Below are 19,778 nucleotides of genomic sequence, written 5' to 3' on the forward strand. Positions count from 1 at the left end.
GACTATATTACCTCCTAAAACATGTGTGGGGACACACAGCACGGCTGCATGAAACTGGCGGGACTTTGTTATATACGCGACACACAAACTAGTGACTAGTGAGTTGTAAAGCAGTTGTTTTCAATGTACTGAATCATGAGAATCAGTTCATTAAAAAGATTTGTTCAGTACTTCTGAATACAGCGACAGGGTTTGTGATGCGGATTGCTGCTCACTATTGCAAGTCATTTTCACTGATCTACAGTTCCACATTGTTCTGTTTCTTGTGCCTCTGACCAATCAGTGCACGGCAGTCTGACGACGTCACACGCAAAGTATTGGCTCAGTACGCTCGGAAACCTTGCCTGAGCAAGTACTAAAAAAGTACCAGGTACTATTGCCATATAACCATGCTGTGCCGAGGCTAGTCGAGTAGCACTAGTGGATACACACCATTAGAGACATGTTTCCAACGAGTAGAACGGTACAGTTTGGTACATTTTTTCTTTGCGTTTCCCATTAGGAATAGTAACAAAATGACTGGCCCCAAACGTTCTAACCGATTTTTCAGTACACTCTTAGAAATAAGGGGTCCAAAAGGGCTGAGGTTCTACCTGCAACCATTTGTTTCTGAGAGACCCTTTCCTGAATAAAGGGTTTTAAAGGGTTCCAGGTGGAACCTTTATAAAAAGGTTCTTCCTGGAGCCAAAATGTGTTCTCCTATGAGGACAAGCCGAAGAACCTAATACTTAGCACTTTTATTTCTAAGAGTGTACCCTTCCCTTGGGGTTAGAGTTTAGATTCTCTGCCCGAGCCAGACCCGAACGACGGGCCGGGTCGGGCACTTGATCAAGCATTTGTGTTTTTTCTCCCTTGTCGGGTTCGCTTGGTATTGTATAGCACGTATTGTGTGAAGCTGTAAAAACCTGTGTAAAAGCCGTGAACGCATCATTTAAAAACCGGGAGGCGTATCGTCATTAGCAACATATGCGTTCGTTGCATTCATGGAAGTGGATCGCAGCGGCTCTGTTATTGTAACTCTGGCAGCAGGTACAACAAGGGAGGACGTGGACATACATGTACATTTACAACTCACGTATTAAAAAAATATTGGGTTTAAATCGGGCTCGGGCTCGTAATTACAGTTAATGTGTCGGGCTCGGACACAATGTTCACGGGTTCGGGTCAGGCTTGATTTTTTTGGGCCCGATCTAAGCTCTACTTGGGGTACCGAAAACGAGTAATGGTATGGTACTGGTGGAGCTAGACCCAAGATAGTCAGTTGATTTTGTGAGAGAAAAGTCACTCCCTTGCAACTGTTTTTTCATAAGCGCTGGCAGTTTATACAAAGCTTGGCTTGGCGTCTGGTTGAAACAGCTACAAACCGAGCAGGAACAACAAAACAAGCTGCTCCGTTGTTGTCCGTTACGTTGATGCCCTTTGCGTCGTCTTCAATTTCGCCCACCAAGTAAAGGTAGGGCTTTGCCATTCCAAACCATACCGTACTGTACCATGATGGAAATACACTATAATGGTGAGACTGCAGATTGTTACAAATGAAAGACCCACCTCACACTCACCTCTTCCATTCCCAATGTTGATAGGACACAGTGACATTCACATACCAGAAAGGATGTCATTCATCTTCATTTGTGTAGTAAGCTTCTGCTACAAAATGTAAAACACACACTATCTGGTTTGTCTGTAAGGGCTGTTGTAGAAACATGCTGGAGTAAGATGGCAGCCACTATAAAGCAAGGCACTTTAAGGCAGTGAAAACCAAACAGTTTTTATTAGATTTTAGACATTTACATAAGTATGGGTAATATATTCAGTCTCTGCAAATAAACTCTCCAAAATATTCCACACTGGACCTTTGAGTTGCCGCGGCTACGAACAAAAATGCCTGTGATTATTTCCCACATCTCAATGTGTTGTCCTGAATATCTAATTTGTCCCACCATTGATCCAGAACCTAATATCAAATCACATCTGAGCCAAAAAAGACAAATTCAATTATTCATTCTGACACACTAAAGTGTGCAAGGAGTGAAGGGATCTGAATACTTTTCAAGGCCAGAGAATGAGTTCCCTGGAGAGATCTGCTCATCACTGCCACTGATCTGCTTTTACAGAAACAAATGAGTTACCATTTAACTGACAACAAAAAAGCCTGTGTCGTTGTTGTCAGTTTACTTTTTTTTTTAAATACAAGCATGTCATGCTTAACAAGATACAGTCTAAGAAATATTGTCAATACTGTTAAGGGGATACACAAAGCCAATGGTCGGATATCGGGTGATGATGAGCATCAATTGGCCTCCGTGTGGTTTCTCCCACATGTCGGACCTTATTGTTGGAACATTGGTGTCTTTTTTACCCTATTCAGCATGTTGACATGGCAGTGAAGCATGTTGCGGAAAGAGAAATAATCACTGTGACCCAAGACAGGAAAACCAAAGTGACAAAACCAAACAAATATAGCTATAAGCTGCAGTTGAAAATGTACACAAATGCACATCAATCCTGCCAAGATGCTTTTTTGGGGAGGAAAACTTCATCTTTTTATCTGACAATCTTCCTGATATAGTTGTATTAGCAAGAAGTTATAGTGTATCGAAGCAATTTGTCAAAGGTAGAATGAAAATGGTACAGGGCCACTGGCTCAAGTCTTCTAAATAGAACTTTTTTTTGCTAAAATTGAGCGAAACAGAGGCCCGATGCCTTAGCCCAGGGGTCTCAAACTCAAATGAACCGGGGGCCAATCTGCATCTATTGTGGTCAAGATATTGTTCACAATATTGCATCATGATATCACATGTATACTTAAAGGTGCATTATGTAACTAACTGTATCTAAAGCAACTGGCCATAAATCCTCCTAATATGTCACAGAGACTCAGGAATAATGTTCATATAACAAACTGAACTCACCAACAACAACAGTACAGACAAAATATTAATATATAATATATATTAAAAAAAAATATTTTGCAGACTGCAAATCATGTTAATGGTTATGGCATGTGGCGCCACCTACCGCCGTCTACCAATCATTGCAGTCAGAGTCTCAGCTGCCGAGCAACCAGGGGTTGCCAGTTACATCAGAAAACGAAACCTAAAAGACCTCAGTATTTTGAATTTGAATGTAGTAACCGTTTTTGGCCACATTCTTACATATGGCACCTTTAATAATACTGTATATGATGCAAAATTAATGTATTCATGTCAAAAACAGACATTTATTTTAGATTACATAAATAATAGTGTGGACAACTGTAATTATAATTTGTACCAGGAGCCGTTTTGGCCACTGCCATTCATGGCTCAGGCCCTAACAAACGTATTTATATGGAATGTTGTGTATGATACATTTGATAATGGGATAATAATGACCAAATATCTTATTATTACTGTTATAAAATACTTTGCTAGCAAACATATATTATATTCTATCACCTTGCTGGCAGCTGTGCCTCAGCTACACACTGTGTTTAAAAGACAGTGAGGTCGTGGGCCATGTTTTCATTATAACATGATATTAAGTGGGGGGGCCGCATGTAATCGATTGGGGGGGCCGCCAGTTTGAGACCCCTGCTTTAGCCTGTTTTCATTGCTCTGTTTTCGTTCTCTGCGGGTTTGCTTTATTTTTCCTGACCTTTACCTTTCACTGAAAAAAACAAAAACAAAGCACACAGTCCAAATACAGCATCTATTATTCTTGTTGTCCCGCAGTGCACTGGGCTCAGTACATCAGCTTTTCACCTTTCAATAGGTGATGTAGCGTTACCCGTCGAATACCACCGACGACATAGCGTCAGCTTTTGTCAGCGTCTTTTGAAAACTTGTCTGCGTGCTGGATGCTGCACGGTCATTATTAGAAACATTTGCCCGAGTTGCTCGGAGCAGCACTTCAATGATGCTCCGAGTGAATGAGCTCCTGTTTGCACAGACTGTGAGCTCAGACGATTTTTAAGTAGCTCTTCACCACGGGACCCCCCACCCCACCACCACCACCCCCTATTATCTGGAGTGGGAGTGTTGGAGAAAGGCAGAAAGGCCACAGAGAGAAAAACAAGGGCAGCATATGGATTATTATTTGTATGTGCCTTTCAGACAAAGGTTAACAGCAGGTGCGCTCGTGTATGACCAGCTTGATGTGTGCTTTTAAGCTGGTTGTATTTTTGATCCAACAGGATAAAGGCTATGAAGCACAAAACAGTCTATGGAGAAAAATCATAATGTTTGCTCTGCCCTCCAATAATCCACGGCACTTGACCAGCCTGTTACTATTTAACATTTCCTTTAACCATGGAAAATGTTGCACTTGTACATAGTGAACAGGAAAAGTCATTCAGAGTTTTGGTTTAATACATGTCAAATCAAAATTGTATATCAGCAGGAGGAGGGAAGCATGGTGAGATGTTTGAGACCAAACATTAGGAGATTTTTGTGGATTGTTGCTCATGTACTGTTCGAATGAATGTGATTTGATTGGCCGGTGCTTTAAATAAAATGAAACACAAGCAAAGTGAAGCAAGGGATCCGTAATGCAGATTAGCAACATATGACACAGCTTGATTCAAAATGATGGGGACATTCTGGTGCATTTACGCGGATAGTACATTTGACACTATAAGGAAAAACCAGGTGCATTTTGAGCTCTGAGCCTAAACGTAACCACATTCTTCACCAGGAAATGGTTATCAACATGGTTATTTCCTTATTTGGGCAGACATGTAAATAAATAACATATTTTTGGTTGTGATATGTGAGCTCACACATGGAGTATTTGTGGTTTGAGTGAGAGTGGATTAACTAGCACCTACTGTGTGTTTTTTTACACCCACTTTCCACGTGTATGTGAGCATTATATGCACACTTATACCTAAAAGGTAGGACTCTGGTTTGAGCTTCGACAAATCTGAAAAATAATCCCCTTTTTGCTGAATTACTCTCGTCCTCTTTTTGGCTCTTGTTGTCGCCCTATTTTCACTTTTATGTCAGCTACAAAAATGGCTCTAATATCAAAATTTACAGGCAGCAAATAGGCAATTTAACTATCCTATATTTAACTTAATGACAAAAGTGTCTCAGGCACACAGATTGGCACTCACCCCGGAGTAAGAAGCCTCTCTCGTCTCCAGGACTGCAGCGAGCCAAATGCCTATTTATTAACCATCTGACAGATAAAGTGGAAGCCACGAGAAACCGTTTCTTAAGATTCCACTGTTCTTCCCGATTTCAAACATCTGATGTGTGCCGCGTGGAAAAACCCTGAAAATCCCCTCACTGACAAGACATGTAGCTTCAGTTTGCTTTTTGTAAACACAGCAGGCAGCTGGCACATTAACATCACATATACAGTAGCCTCCATCTGCCAACTATTGATGTCATCTTTATAGTGGAAGAGACATTTATCTGAGCTCAAATGGATGCACTTTTTTATGTTTTTAACAGATTTTGGGGTCCTCTAATAAACAAAACCAAAGCTGGTGGCATAAAAACTAGTTAGGAAGTTTCCAACCCTGCAGTCACTTTCTACTGATCATAAAATATAATAAAGGACTTCCCTGTTTTGCCTTTACCTTTATTAATGCAGCCAGAATTGTTACGTGATATCTTCTTACATGCATATTTCTGGTTCAATAAATATTGTTACAGCATCTAAGTGGAACTAATTACCAGGATAATCTATTCTTTATTTTGCAGTAACAATGTTAGTTTTCTCCCATTTAATATAAGTAGAGTTTTAATGGTTTCTTAATGACTGTTCAGGTCATAGTGAGTGCTAAGGATGTAGTGGGATGTAGGGCTGCAACTACCAATTATTTCCATAACCTATTAATCTCTCGATGATTTGTGTGGTCCAGTCTTAAAAGGTCACATAGAGTGGTCCTGTTGCACATATATGTTAGTTATGGAGGTCTACTTACATACATTAACTTGTTTTTATGGTCAAAAACCTCCTTGTTGCTGTAAACGAGCCGATTGTAATCCTCTTTTCTGACGCTGTTCCTGAGTCGCGATATTTCAGAGTGAACTCTGACCCCCAGAAGACAGAGTCTTGTGATTGGCCAGTACTATTCAGTACAGCCGCTCTCAGAAGAGCAGCTCCCCCCTCTGGAACGGTGGATGCACAGCTCCTCATTATCAAAAACATTGATTTAACAATGTTTAAAAATAGCTTCTTCACGACTCCCTGCCGTAGTCCCTTTTATGACTTTGACCCGGAGTCAGACCCAGAGTCAGAAGACACTGTCGCTCGTGAAACACCTCCACAACGGACGTTATTCTTCTTCTGCGGTTCAATGTACGCAACCGGATGTGCCCGGACTAGTGCCCGGAGCAGGGCGATCTGCTGTTTTTTCAGAGATCTCACTGAGCCCGAGATTACAATAAACACAGCGTTCTCAGCAATGGCTGAACTGTTTGTTTTGAAACTTCAGGGCTTTGTAAACAAGGTAATGACGCAGATACACACTAAAAAACAGCGTTAATTGGAACTTCCGGTCTAGGTCCGCTTTAAAGTTCCTCTCCTAATGGAGTTCATCAGTCCATTACTGGAATCAAAACACGCAAACCCACATTTTCTGTATTTTTCATGTTTTGAATTTAACTTTTACTTCCTCAGAGAGCCGCATTGTTTTCTGTGTCCTTTGGAAATTGCCTTCAGAAGTGCTTTATTTCCCCAGAGTGCAGAGGTCATGATGAAAAAGTCGAGTCAGCTAATTAATGCCCCCCCCCACGAGTGGACAAATGCACGATACAGAATTGTTTGAACATATACACACACACACACACACACACACACACACACACACACACAGGACGACATTTAAAAGGAGCTCAAATGTTTGTGCGTTTTGAAAAAAAAAAACCTCAAATGTCACCGTAATTCATTCTGCTACATGTGAAAAAACACATCCCTCATTGCTGCTCTGAAGGAGTAAATCACACACAGACTCCCCTTTCACTTGTGCACTCGCTCTGCTTCAATGCACACACACACACACACACATGTAGACACAGCCCAGTATCCTGTGAGTGGCAAGCAGCAGTCACGAGGAGAGAATGTGTGAGGGGAGGATGACACAGCATCCATCTCTCTTTCTCTCCTTTTTCTCTTTCTCATGTCTCTGCGATGCTGGGAGGACAGATTTCATGTGTTTGTGTGGGAGCTTCATGTAGATTTATGCCACAGTGGGTTGTTATTTTCTGAGATTATAAGATGGAGGAAAGAAATGTACAAATAACAGGATTATTTAAAGCCAGATTGTGCAATTATAATATATATTTTTTAATATTGTTATCCAGAATTAGTCAAGAAAAAAAATACACAAATTTAATCTTCCAATTAAACATTTTTCATTTTTAAAATGTAATATACCGGCACTTTTAAGCTGAAAAACGTGGCCTGAACAAATACTTTAACAGTTTTGTTATGTATTTGTTTTGGAACCAAGTTAATGTTTGCAGTTTATTTGCATCACATCCTCGTTTGTGTCAGATCTTTTATCACCAGGTGGGAACAGAACAGACATCTAAATGAAAAACACAGAGCAGACGCATTTTTTTCCTTTTCTGGCTTCTGAAGTCGCACGCTGATTATTCAAACTCGTCTCTGGCTGTCGCCTTTGCACGGAGCTGCGAGGCAATCGAGGTGACGCAGATGAAACGGCGGCTGATGGTTCAGGCGCTCAGATCAGTGTTGTGATGTGACAAGTTGTGTGGATACAAATCATTATATATTGCACTGTACAACACACATTATCCTCAAATACATTTATGAATGTGGCATTTGTAGCTTTTGATCTAATAAATCATTTTAATTTGGTTTTAGCATGACACAAAAATGTAACTGATGTGTCATATGTGAAATTAATTCATAATAATATTCTATGAAGCTTTTTATCAGAAGTTAATGTGGCAGCATATCTGTCATTTCTCTTTGGCTCTTTGTCTCACAGCATCTAACCTTCCTGTCTCTTGTGTCTCCTTCCAGCCATCAGACCCAGACAACATGCTGGGACCATCCCAAGATGGCCGAGCTCTACCAGTCTCTGTGTAAGATTCATAACATCTTCTAACTCACTGACTCAGTTGGACTGTTTTTGTTCTTGTAAAGTCATAACATGATGTAAGCCTTGCTCACCAGCCCCATACTCTTTGGTCATGGTCAGTCTTTCCAGGAGCGACACATGCAATATACACATTAGGGATGGGAATTTCACAAATTTTTAGAGTCGATTGTCGAGTTTCCACGTGTCGAATTCTTTGTATTTTTTTTTTGTTTTTTTGGGGGGGTTTTTTACAGCAGCAGCAACAGCAGCAATGCGGGGGTGTATTCTACACTGTACTACTTCATTTTAGGCTCAAAAACATGGCTGTAATGTCCATTATTGACCCTCAGAACAGCGATAATAAAAATGAGGGGCAAAAAAAAAGAAAAAAAAGCGGACTCTCTCCGCTGGAACGCGTGTGTTGCCACTCGCCAGACGGCTCAGGTTTTTGAACCTGCGCACGTTAGGTGTCCAGAGTGAAGTACAGTGATCCTGACTGGGTGAGATGCCGTCTTCATTTGTGTAGCACTCGTGTTATGTCCCCCACTCCCATCCTAAACTTAAGCGCAACCTCGTTCGCACCGCACACACATGCACTTGGACGCGCACAGCCACTCGAGAGAACTAGCCGGTGACGCGCGCATCATCATGTGAGAGCACAGGGAGTCTGGACAACAGGATCACCTTTTCGTGCACAGCTTCTTTAACCTCCATGGTCGTGAACTTTACGTGTTTGTGACACTTCGACTTTTTTTACTATAAATTTTTTTGTCGAGGTGCGCACGTGTTGATTGTCGATCGATTTGTCGACAAAAAAGTCCCATCCCTAATACACATATAGTTATATTTATCATTTTTTTATTTGTATATTTTTCAAGTGTAGTCATGAACATCCCCAATTTCTAACTGTCTGTTCTCCGTTCCTCTTTCCCTCTGTAGCCGACCTAAACAACGTCCGATTCTCGGCCTACCGGACAGCCATGAAGCTCAGGCGCCTGCAGAAGGCTCTCTGTCGTAAGTTTTCTCAGTCTACAGCACTTCATTAGCACTTCATTATTATGATTAGATTCTAGTTCCACTCTTGAGTAGAAAGCCAATATGACACCAACAATCACAATCAATCAATGCTGTTTTTTATTCATCCTGGAGTTTGATCCTGAAGTTTCTGACTGATAACCTCAGGATTTTACTGAACAATGCTTTGCTGCAACACGATTGGCTGATATATGCCTGAATACAGATGTATTGGTGTTCCTAATAAAGTGCCCGGTGACTCATTGATGTATATGTAACCCTGCTATGTGTCAAATAAGGTTGTTGTCCTTTGTTTCAAGTGCAGCTCTCTCTCCATCATGAGTGCCTCTCTCATTGTGTTCCAGCCCTCCTACACGCCTCCTTTGTTCTTCTTTGTCCTTCACCTCCCGACTCCTCTTACGCTTCATTTCCATATCGTCCTCCGTCTCCTTCCCTTCTATCCTCTTTGCCTCTCGCCTCTAAGAGACTGCGTGTGTCGGTCCATATGTGTGTTTACTCATCCCTCTCGTCTCTCGCTGGTGGATCTGCAGAGAGTGGGGGAGCCTACGAGCTGTTATGCATGTGATATGTTTGAGGGCGAAGAGCTGGCTGCAGCCATGTAGCACAGACGCACTATTAATGTTCTTAAAATAAAGAGGTTTGCTGGTTAACCCTGATGAAGGCTGCGTGGTGGTTGAACGTGTTGTTTAGTGGCGTTTTCTTAGTCAGTCCTCTTCAGTTCTTCTTCTCTGTGTTGCCCTTATGGTGATTGTCAAATACAGTCAATATAAAAGTAATATTTTAGCCACTTTGCATAAGGCTCACTGAATAAAGTCCACGCCAGCTTAAATATGCTATCTTTAGTATGTGTGTGCTGCTTCTCTCGCCATTAGATAACCTTTTCCAACAAGAAACTGAAGTTTGTGTAGATCTGTATTACCAGAATTATTACCTCGCTGTTGCTTTACCACAGCTCTGTACTTCTATCCTACATTATTCAAGATCGATTTGAGTGATCGTGAATTTGAGTGTATCATCTGCGTAGAAAAGAACAATAATGAAGGAAATCTGGAAAATTTGTGTCAACTTTGAGGGGAGCAAAAAGATAAATACTACACTCAGTTAGTTTATTTTTCACAGTAGGAGATTTACATTTATGACTAATTTCTTGCCCGTTTCTTGCTTATTTTGAAGTTGCTGTCAACTTCAAGTCAAACTGATCAAAAACGAAAAATAATTTGTCGCCAACAATCTGGCGTGACAGAGAAAGTGTTAGGAAACAGGGTTAAATATTATATCAGACTGGCTCATTTTCTGTTTTAATCATGGAACAAACTGTGCCAGTTATGTTTGAATGAGGCATGACGTGTTCCATCTAATTGTCCCCGCTTCCTTGACAATGCTTTAAAGGTATATTGTGCAGCCATGCTGTCGTCTAACCGTTACTCCTTACCTTTCCTCTGGTTCTTTTCCTCTATCTTGTTTCTGCGCGGCATCATTCGACACAAGCAATTATTATTAATGTCTGAATTGCCGCCTTCATCCCATCAGTTGAAGTATGATCTATTCAGCTGTAGATTAGTCGTATGAATTATGATTCAGGCATTCGTTTCCCTTCTTTTCCGCTCTGCCAGAATAATTTGGAGTGAGATGGGCCATTCCTTAGTGTTGAAGCACTTCTCTGCTCATTTTCTGTCCTTTTAATGGACTTCATGAATGATGAAGATGAATAATGTGATACTCTATACGTCCCTTGAGGGGAGTCCCCTTCTTTCCTTGAGCAGTGCTGTGCCGGAGGACACTCAGAAGTGTCCAGTCTTGCTGAAGGACAGTCTGGTCATTTCAGACGAGTGTGTGTGTGTTTCCAAGAAATCACAATTGCCCTCCACTGTCTTTGTCTCTGCAGTGGACCTGCTGAGCATGCCGGTGGCGTGCGAGGTGTTCGACCAGCACGGTCTGAAGCAGAACGAGCAGCTGCTGGACATCTCCCAGCTGGTCACTTGTCTCACCAGCCTGTACCAGCGACTGGAGCAGAGCCATTCCCACCTCGTCAATGTCCCGCTGTGCGTCGACATGTGCCTCAACTGGCTGCTAAACGTCTACGACACGTACGGGCACACACACACACACAAAGAAAATCCTCCATTATTGTCCTGATAACGTTAACTGTTCTAACGTGTTGTGTTGTTGTGTGGTAGTGGACGCACCGGAAAGATCCGGACTCTGTCATTCAAAACTGGAATCATCTCACTCTGCAAAGCTCACCTGGAGGATAAATACAGATGTAAGTCCATACGTTTATATAAGTGAATTATCTTTTTATGTATTTATGAAATAATCTTTATTAGATATTTTTAATTCTGACACTTTGCTGTTATTATGTCATTGACATACAGCATTTGCAGACATCTTGGGTTTTAGGAAACAGCAGAACAGTGTAATATTTCAATTATTTAACTGTACACTGTGTCATTTCTGTCCCTAAGGGTCGAGCAGCACAATCATAAACGATCATGGGGAATTGTGTTGTCTTGTTTGGTTCCTTTGGTGCATTTGCTCTCCGTGGTGAGAGCTTTGGCAGCAGAATGTGTGCAAGTTGTCAAGATCCATTAGTGACAAACAAAATCAAATGAAAAAAAAAAAAAAGACAACACACTAGCTTACTAGTATCACTGAATATTTCATTTCTCACTTTGATGTTTCATAATGGGTTTTCCCTCAGACGTTATATCAGAGACAGACAGAGATCATTAAAAGGTGGCCAAAGTGAAATGATCTATGACCTTGAATAGAAATTTAGATTTCTATGGATTTAGAGATTGTTGGAAACACTACTTTTTACATATTTAAATGCCCAATTAACTTAGATAGTTAATTACAAACAAAGACAAATCATGCTTCTGCCACATCTTTCTTTTAAACCTGCAAATTTAACCCGACAAAATAATGTTGTTCCGTATTTAACTCACCTCTCGTCTCTCTCCCTTTTATTTCACACTTTTCGCCCCTCTCGTCCTCACCTCTCCCTCCCCGCAGTCTTGTTCAGACAGGTTGCCAGTGCCACCGGGTTCTGTGACCAGCGTCGCCTTGGCCTCCTTCTGCACGACTCCATCCAAATCCCCCGTCAGCTCGGGGAGGTCGCCTCCTTCGGCGGCTCCAACATCGAGCCCTCGGTCCGCAGCTGCTTCCAGTTTGTGAGTGAAACACAGACACAGAAAGTAAAGTAAAAGTACAGAAAGTAGTAATGAAAGTACACACTCATCATTATTACAACATTTTCATATGCTGCACTTGAACGGATGTCAATTTGCACTTTTGCCTCAAGGCCCCCCCCCCAAATGAAGGCTGTCTTTTCCCAGAACCGTACCAATCGGCATTACTCGGGATAGTTGTTGTTGTTGGATGTTTTCAGTCTGTGTGATTCTATGCCTGTTAATGTCTATATCTCAAGACAAAGCTTTATCTCACTGTTAGTCTGACTTTTTCTGACTGGAAAGCATGCACAACACAGTCAACACTCCATAAAAACATACAGCACATCCAAAAATTCCCCTCACCAGAAGCAGTGGTTTGTCACTAAGAGCTGAGCTCCAGGAAAAAGGCCAAAAAAGGAAAAACAGAGGGAGTGTAAGTGGTCAAGGGCTAAGTGTGTGTGTGTGTGTGTGTGTGTGTGTGTGTGTGTGTGTGTGTGTGTGTGTGTGTGTGTGTGTGTGTGTGTGTGTGTGTGTGTGTGTGTGTGTGTGTGTGTGTGTGTGTGTGTGTGTGTGTGTAAATGGAAAGAAGGATGTCTTTATCTCAAACAAATTGGGCCGAATGTAGAATGTAGGTTATGCAGTGTACAGTACATACAGTGTGTGAATTAAATATCTGGATTCAGTGATTTCTAGAAACTGTCACTAGGCCAGTAAACCTCACACGTGTATGCACCCACTCCACTCTCAGGCGCACATTCACACACATCAGGTGGCCAGACTGACTGTCAGCATGTCACGTAACATCCAAAGCTGCTTTCTCCATGCATCATCCTCTTTTCTGTTCAAATCGTATTTAATTCAACTTATTTACATGCCACACAGGCCAACAACAAACCAGAGCTAGAGGCCGCCATGTTTCTTGACTGGATGCGTCTGGAGCCCCAGTCCATAGTGTGGTTACCAGTCCTGCACCGTGTGGCTGCTGCAGAGACCGCCAAACACCAGGCCAAGTGTAACATCTGCAAAGAGTGTCCCATCATAGGATTCAGGTGAGTGAAGTTGTACCATCACTAAATAAGGACCCGGGTTCGAGTCCTGGTTGGAACAAGGGCTTTTCTGCATGAAGATTGCATGTTCTCCCCGTGTGTGTGTGTGGGGGGGGGGGGGGTTCTCCAGGTTCTCTGGCTTCCTACCACAGTCCAAAAACATGCAATATGGGGATTAGGTAAATTGGACACTCTAAATTAAGCATAGGTGTGAGAGTGAATGGTTGTTTGTCTCCATGATTGGCACAGCACCCCCTGCAACCCTCATGTGGAGGATAAAGAAGTAGAAAATGGATGGACTTTGAAATAAAAGCTGTCTTTGGGTCATCCAGGTCTTACTGGTGAATATAATATTAGTATTTGTATTGTATATTTAACTAATAATGTCTAAAGGGCACATAAACAACATGAATACAGTTGGTCCAAGCACAGAGCCTTGCAGAACTCCATGAGTGGATGATTTGCAGTGAAAATGTCGTCCATATCCTTTTGATTTCCTACAGATGAAATCTACTTATACTTGTCCAATACTTCTGTTCAAGGCCAAATATGTTTGTGTTTGTGTTAGACGCCTTTGCACAACACAATGTAAACCTGTCCACGTATATATGAGCAAACACAAAAGGAAGACATCTGGTTTCAAATAAAAACGACACGTTCGGCACATGTACTACACACAAATTAAGAAACTATCCCTGTCATGATGCCCATCACATGCTTGTACATAACTTACACATCTAGTAAGCATTTTGTTTTGTATTATTATTCCAGCAGAACCACATTAACTTCACCCGTGTGATAAATGGGATTGCTCTCTGTCACCGGAGTCGAGCTCCATCTGCAAAGACGCTTGTAAACGTATTCATTGCCTTAATCTAATTCAGTAGCGCGGCAGTAAAATGGCACACTGGTACATATGAATGATTGATGATGTGATTATGATGACAGAACCGCAGTCTTGTTTGTTACCACAGCACTTAAAATACTGATGGAACCCCGGGAGTTGGTCGGCTGGAAGGTTGGGACCTGTAAAAGGAGGCGTGACTCCTCTTTTGTTGGTTGGCCCCTTCACGACAAGAGCAGTGATAAATTTGAATAGAGTCTCACAGCCAGAAAGTAAATTTCTCATTTAGGTACTAGACTGAGAGAAATTGAACTGCTCCAGCTCTGTAGAAAACAAAGCCGTAAATTTCCTCCTTTGTCTTCTTTGCTTCTCCACCTTCTTTTTTTTCCCTACTGCTTTCTTCTTTTATTAAATTTCCCCCTCCCACTTTTGCTCTCCCTCTGCTTTCTTCTGTGACTTCCATCGTCTTATTTTTATTTTTTTTTATCTCTCCCCAGATATCGGAGCCTGAAACATTTCAACTATGATATTTGCCAAAGCTGCTTCTTCTCGGGTCGTGTTGCCAAGGGACACAAGATGCAGTACCCCATGGTGGAGTACTGCACTCCGGTATGAATATTTCTATATTCTACTCTGAAACATGTCAAGGACACGGTCAAAAGCTGTGATTGTAGAGTAATCCAATTATCAGCAATTCTATTTTATTTTTACTAGAGCTGAGAAATGGATCTTGTGTGTCACTTCCTGTATTCATCTGTCTTGAATGTGTTTGGTCATGCACAAATTAAAAACAAGATATTTGATCATTAGTAATGGCAGACTTTTAAAACTTTGTAGAGCCAGATTAAAAACAAATTAAGATATATTTATTACTTTATTACACAGTGTTTCCACAATTGAAGGTGCATTATGTAATAACTCCAAAGCATAAAATCCTCCTAATATGTCACAGAGACTCAGGAATAATGTTCATATAACAAACTGAACTCACCAACAACAACAGTACAGCCAAAATATTTGCATTAAAAAAAATCTTTTGCAGATTGCAAATCATGTTTATGATTTGAAATCATGTTTTGGCATGTGGCGCCACCTACTGCCATCGACCAATCATTGCAGCCAGTAGAGTCTCAGCTGCCGAGCAACCACGGGTTGCCAGTTACGTCTGAGCTACAATGGCGGAGAAAACGAAACCTAAAAGACCTAAAAGAGTGTAGTAACCGTTTTTGGCCACATTCTTACGTATGGCGCCTTTAATAATTGTGTGAAACCTTAGCAGCACTGCACTCCGCGTCACTGCATTGAGCAATATACATAATATATACCCTCACCGACCACTTAATTAGTTATACAGGACAACTAATAAAGTGGCACCTGGTGAAGCCTTCTGCTGCTTCAAGCTTTTATGTGTTCTCGCCGGTGTACTTTAGTTGAAACAAGTGATTATTTAGAGTTTCTATCATTTCAAAACCAGTCTGGTCATTCCCCTCTGACCTCTGGCATCAACCAGGCATTTTCTCGCTGTGCATGGACATCACCTTTCCGCTCCATTCTGATGCTCACTTTGAATTGCAGCAGGTTGTTTTTGCCATGTTAGATGTTTGATCATTATTGAATTCATTATTTTGAATGTATTGCATTGTACTTGCCGCTGTGCAGACGACATCAGGGGAGGATGTCAGGGATTTTGCCAAGGTGCTGAAGAACAAGTTCAGGACCAAGCGTTACTTTGCGAAACACCCGCGCATGGGCTACCTGCCGGTGCAGACAATCCTGGAGGGAGACAACATGGAAACGTGAGTGTCTCTCATGCCCGTGCGCACGCACACACACACTCACACACTCAGGCAAAGTAAACAGGTTTTATGGCAACATACTGTATCTTCAAATTCCACTTAATTTAAACCCTTACACACGAGATAAAACACACACATGCCACAGAGATAATAGAGAGATGTAAGGAAGGTGATTTTTGGGGGGAGGTTTCATGGGGATACTGACACTTAGCACTGGAAACTGTAAATCACTCATTCTCCCGCACCAAAGTCCCCAGAGAAAATGACTACATTTAGCTCACAGAGGAGCAGCTGGTCTGCTGCTGCCTCGTTTGGCAAGTTTGTGACACAGAAGTTCATCTAAGGGTTAGAAACACAAATTTGAACCGAGCCATGGAGGAAACAGTGGATCAATAACACCTGTGTACATGTACGTGTTCAATAATACATGCCTCGTCAATAACAAGTGTTTATTGTTGTTCTGTAAGTATGTGAGAGAGTGTGCCCGTGCTTGTACCTGTGCTGTATAAGTCCCGCCCCCTCCCACCCCTCCCTGCTGCCATACTCCATACCACCAACTCCCACCATGCTTTGCTGTGCAGCGTCCTTCCACTTCCTGTGTCATCATCTCACGTTTTTTTGTCTTACAGTCCTGTCACTCTGATCAACTTCTGGCCCGTAGACCATGCGTGAGTACTTGGCTCACCCACACACACACACACACACACACACACACACACCTGTTCCTTGATTTTCTGGTTGGATACATGCATAGATACATGAGTTTCATCCATCCGTCTCATGAGCCGTTTGTGTTTGTTTTGTGCTGATGCGCGACCTCGTGTCACCACATCGTCAGTGATTCACTCATGAAACATGTAATTTAAACCTGCCAATGTCACAACTCCTTACTACATTATTATGAACTTTATTTAAATACTTTCTAATGCTTTGTGCATTCTAATACAGACTGGAATGGGTGTAGCTTTTGCATCAAGTCAAAATGCAGCAGTTTAAGTCTCTGACCTGGATCATTTTAATATCCAGGGGGTTACTTATTCTTCAGCTTTTTATCTTCAGGTAAAAACACACTGATGTTTTACCAGATAAAACCTCAAAGTGTCGGGATGCCCTTGTAAAAAGGAAATATCCTATTAAAGCACCTGACTTTAAGTCACCTTGCCCTCAGCGTACAAGGGGGTGAGATCTTAGATTTGAAACCACTTTTGAAGTGAAGGCAAATGTATTCCACGTCGAGAGAGCAGGGTACAATCGAGGAGCTTATTTACAAAGCATTCCACTCGGTCACACATCTGTGCCTTGTGCTGTCGCTCCCTTCACGGCTCTCCTGTGGAGTTCTGTGTGTGTGTGTGTGTGTGTGTGTGCATATGTGTGCGCTGGGAATAATGAGTCCCTCCTGGTAGCACTCATGAGCTCTACCTCTCCTTTTTTTTGTCTGCTTCTCTATCTCTCACAGGCCCGGATCGTCCCCGCAGCTCTCTCATGATGACACACACACTCGGATTGAGCACTACGCCAACCGGTAACACACGCTCTGCATTTAGCAGCGTCTCCTCACAATGTTGCCAACAGGATGCAGGGATGTAACCTGCGCTCTGCTTGTTACGTTCCCTGCTGCCGTCCTCAGCCCTGCGAGTGCCACAGATAATGGCTCCTCCAGAGAGCCCTCCCATACACCACAAACACTGTGACTGATGTGATTTGGAATAATGACTTTGGGGAAAAATACTAAAACACACTCCCCGTAGTCAGTCAGTCGACTGTCTTCTCCCCAACTGTGTTTTTGCTGCTGGTAAATCACAGGGGAGCAGTTGCCCCAGTTTTGTGCTGACAAAGTTCTGGGGAACTTTCAGTCAACAGCTTTGTGATCACTGCACTGAAAAAATGAGTAAAAGTTGATTATTAAAGAGTTTTTGGATTTTGAAATGGGGTTGTATGAGGTACTGACACATACGCAGCGCCGACTGTTTGACTACGTGTCAGCACCCCATACCACCACACTTCAAAAAACCTGAAATCTCCCTTTGAAGCTGTTAGAGATTATCAGAGGTGTTTATGAGCTGATTATGTACTGGTGAAAGCTCCTCCACCCACCGGGGTCTTAAATTCATTACAGTTTGATGTTGAAATCAATGACAGATGAATAATAGCTTTTCCTGCTCCTGTTTGCAACTGGGAGTGTTCGTGTTAGTGAATTAGGCTGAATAATCTTCTTAAATGCTAACACTGATGATTCATGCACATGCCATATACAGTCGGTCCAACGTGTCTTTGTTTTTGCTCGTCTTTTTGACATATTAGTCCAATATAAAGGTCGAATTATAATATTGGATAGTGCATGATGTGCAGAAAAGCTACACAAAACAACAAGAACAATGACGGATGACTGTATGTGTCAATGCTTTGAAGGAAGCTTATGCACGATTGTTGATAATATAAAGATGGGGAATGGGATACCTTGACAAATTATACTGAAGTATCTTCTTTATCACAAGGCGTTTGATAACGTAAAAGATTCTGTGCTTCGTCTAAAGGTCCAATATGTAACCATAATGTATGCATCAAGTTACTTTAAGGTGCCATATGTAAGAATGTGACCAAAAACTTTTACTACATTCAAATTCAAAATAGCGAGGTCTCTTAGGTTTCGTTTTCTGACATAACTGGCAACCCGTGGTTGCTCGGCACCTGAGACACTACTGACTGCAATGATTGGTAGACGGCGGTAGGTGGCGCCACATGCCAAAACATGATTTGCAGCCTGCAAAAGATTTTTTTTAATGCAAATATTTTGGCTGTACTGTTGTTGTTGGTGAGTTCAGTTTGTTGTTAGGTGACATATTAGGAGGATTTTATGGCCAGTTGCTTTAGATTTATTACATAATGCACCTTTAAGAGTCCAGGGATGGCTCATAGTCATGTTGGAGTAGTTTAACATCTTATAGTACTCCTTAGTTTCAGAAATATTAGACCAAAATTCACTCTGGTCTTATCTTTCTCATTGTTATCCAAAGAAAGAGCTTCAAAGAGTCACCTTCAGTGATGCTTCAAAACTACTCTCTGCCTCTGTGCTTTAATTTTTTACTACCCACCTGTGTTCACATCACATCTATTCAAGTAGATCTTATGACCTTGTGAATATGACGAGGGGAGTCGTGCACAGGACATCCTGAAACTAGAGCTTCCAGAAAACCCTCAAATGGAACATATGAGTGTTCATCTGCAGCAGATTTACACACTGGATCTAGCGTTTTAAATGCAACTGCAAGACATGCTACCAACAGCAACAGCCCTGATAACAACCCACTCCTTCGCATGATATTTTCTCGAGATGACCTGATATGATACTCGATATCAGTATTGGTCTGATATTGGTCAAAATCACTACATCAGATAAAAGGTAAATTGTAAAATCTTATAAAATTTTGCGTAGCACATGCTGCACTAGGCACGGACTGTAAATAAAAAATAAAAATAAGCAAAAGCATTTTAGCTGAGTCATGTTGTGGGTTGTTTGTATCTTCCTTATGGGAGCAGAATATTTGTTTCAGAGTTTAGTCTTTGAAATGGCTTGAAATGTTTGTATTATTATTAAATTCCCTAGTATTTACATGCTCAGTGTTTGTTTGCCAACGACTCACCTGTAGAATGTTGCATATTGGACCTTTAAACACACAAAAAAAGAGCCCTCTCAGCTAACTTACTGTACCACAGCAGCACTGTTGGTTTGAATGCTGAGTATGCTGGAGTGATTTTTTTTCTTCTGGTGGCTAATAATGAAGATGAAGAATGATGCAAATGCTGAACTAAAATGTCAAGATATCCCTTTGCATAGATTACAAA

At 41.7% G+C, this 19,778-nt stretch overlaps 1 protein-coding gene across 7 annotated transcripts in view; it reads left to right on the forward strand.

Moving 5' to 3' along the window:
- Nucleotides 1-19,778, forward strand: part of dmd (dystrophin) — a 304,958-nt gene that overhangs the window by 270,909 nt on the left and 14,271 nt on the right. For all 7 annotated transcript variants that reach the window (XM_083892996.1, XM_083892990.1, XM_083892991.1 and 4 more), the window contains 10 exons: nt 7,984-8,045; nt 8,981-9,055; nt 10,962-11,163; nt 11,254-11,339; nt 12,092-12,249; nt 13,132-13,298; nt 14,637-14,748; nt 15,799-15,935; nt 16,565-16,603; nt 17,392-17,457. In XM_083892996.1, the coding sequence (XP_083749122.1) occupies nt 7,984-8,045; nt 8,981-9,055; nt 10,962-11,163; nt 11,254-11,339; nt 12,092-12,249; nt 13,132-13,298; nt 14,637-14,748; nt 15,799-15,935; nt 16,565-16,603; nt 17,392-17,457 (1,104 nt within the window). The remainder of the gene's footprint in view (nt 1-7,983; nt 8,046-8,980; nt 9,056-10,961; nt 11,164-11,253; nt 11,340-12,091; nt 12,250-13,131; nt 13,299-14,636; nt 14,749-15,798; nt 15,936-16,564; nt 16,604-17,391; nt 17,458-19,778) is intronic.

The sequence above is a fragment of the Microchirus variegatus genome (assembly GCF_963457635.1).
Source record: "Microchirus variegatus genome assembly, chromosome: 1".
Classification (NCBI taxonomy): domain Eukaryota; kingdom Metazoa; phylum Chordata; class Actinopteri; order Pleuronectiformes; family Soleidae; genus Microchirus; species Microchirus variegatus.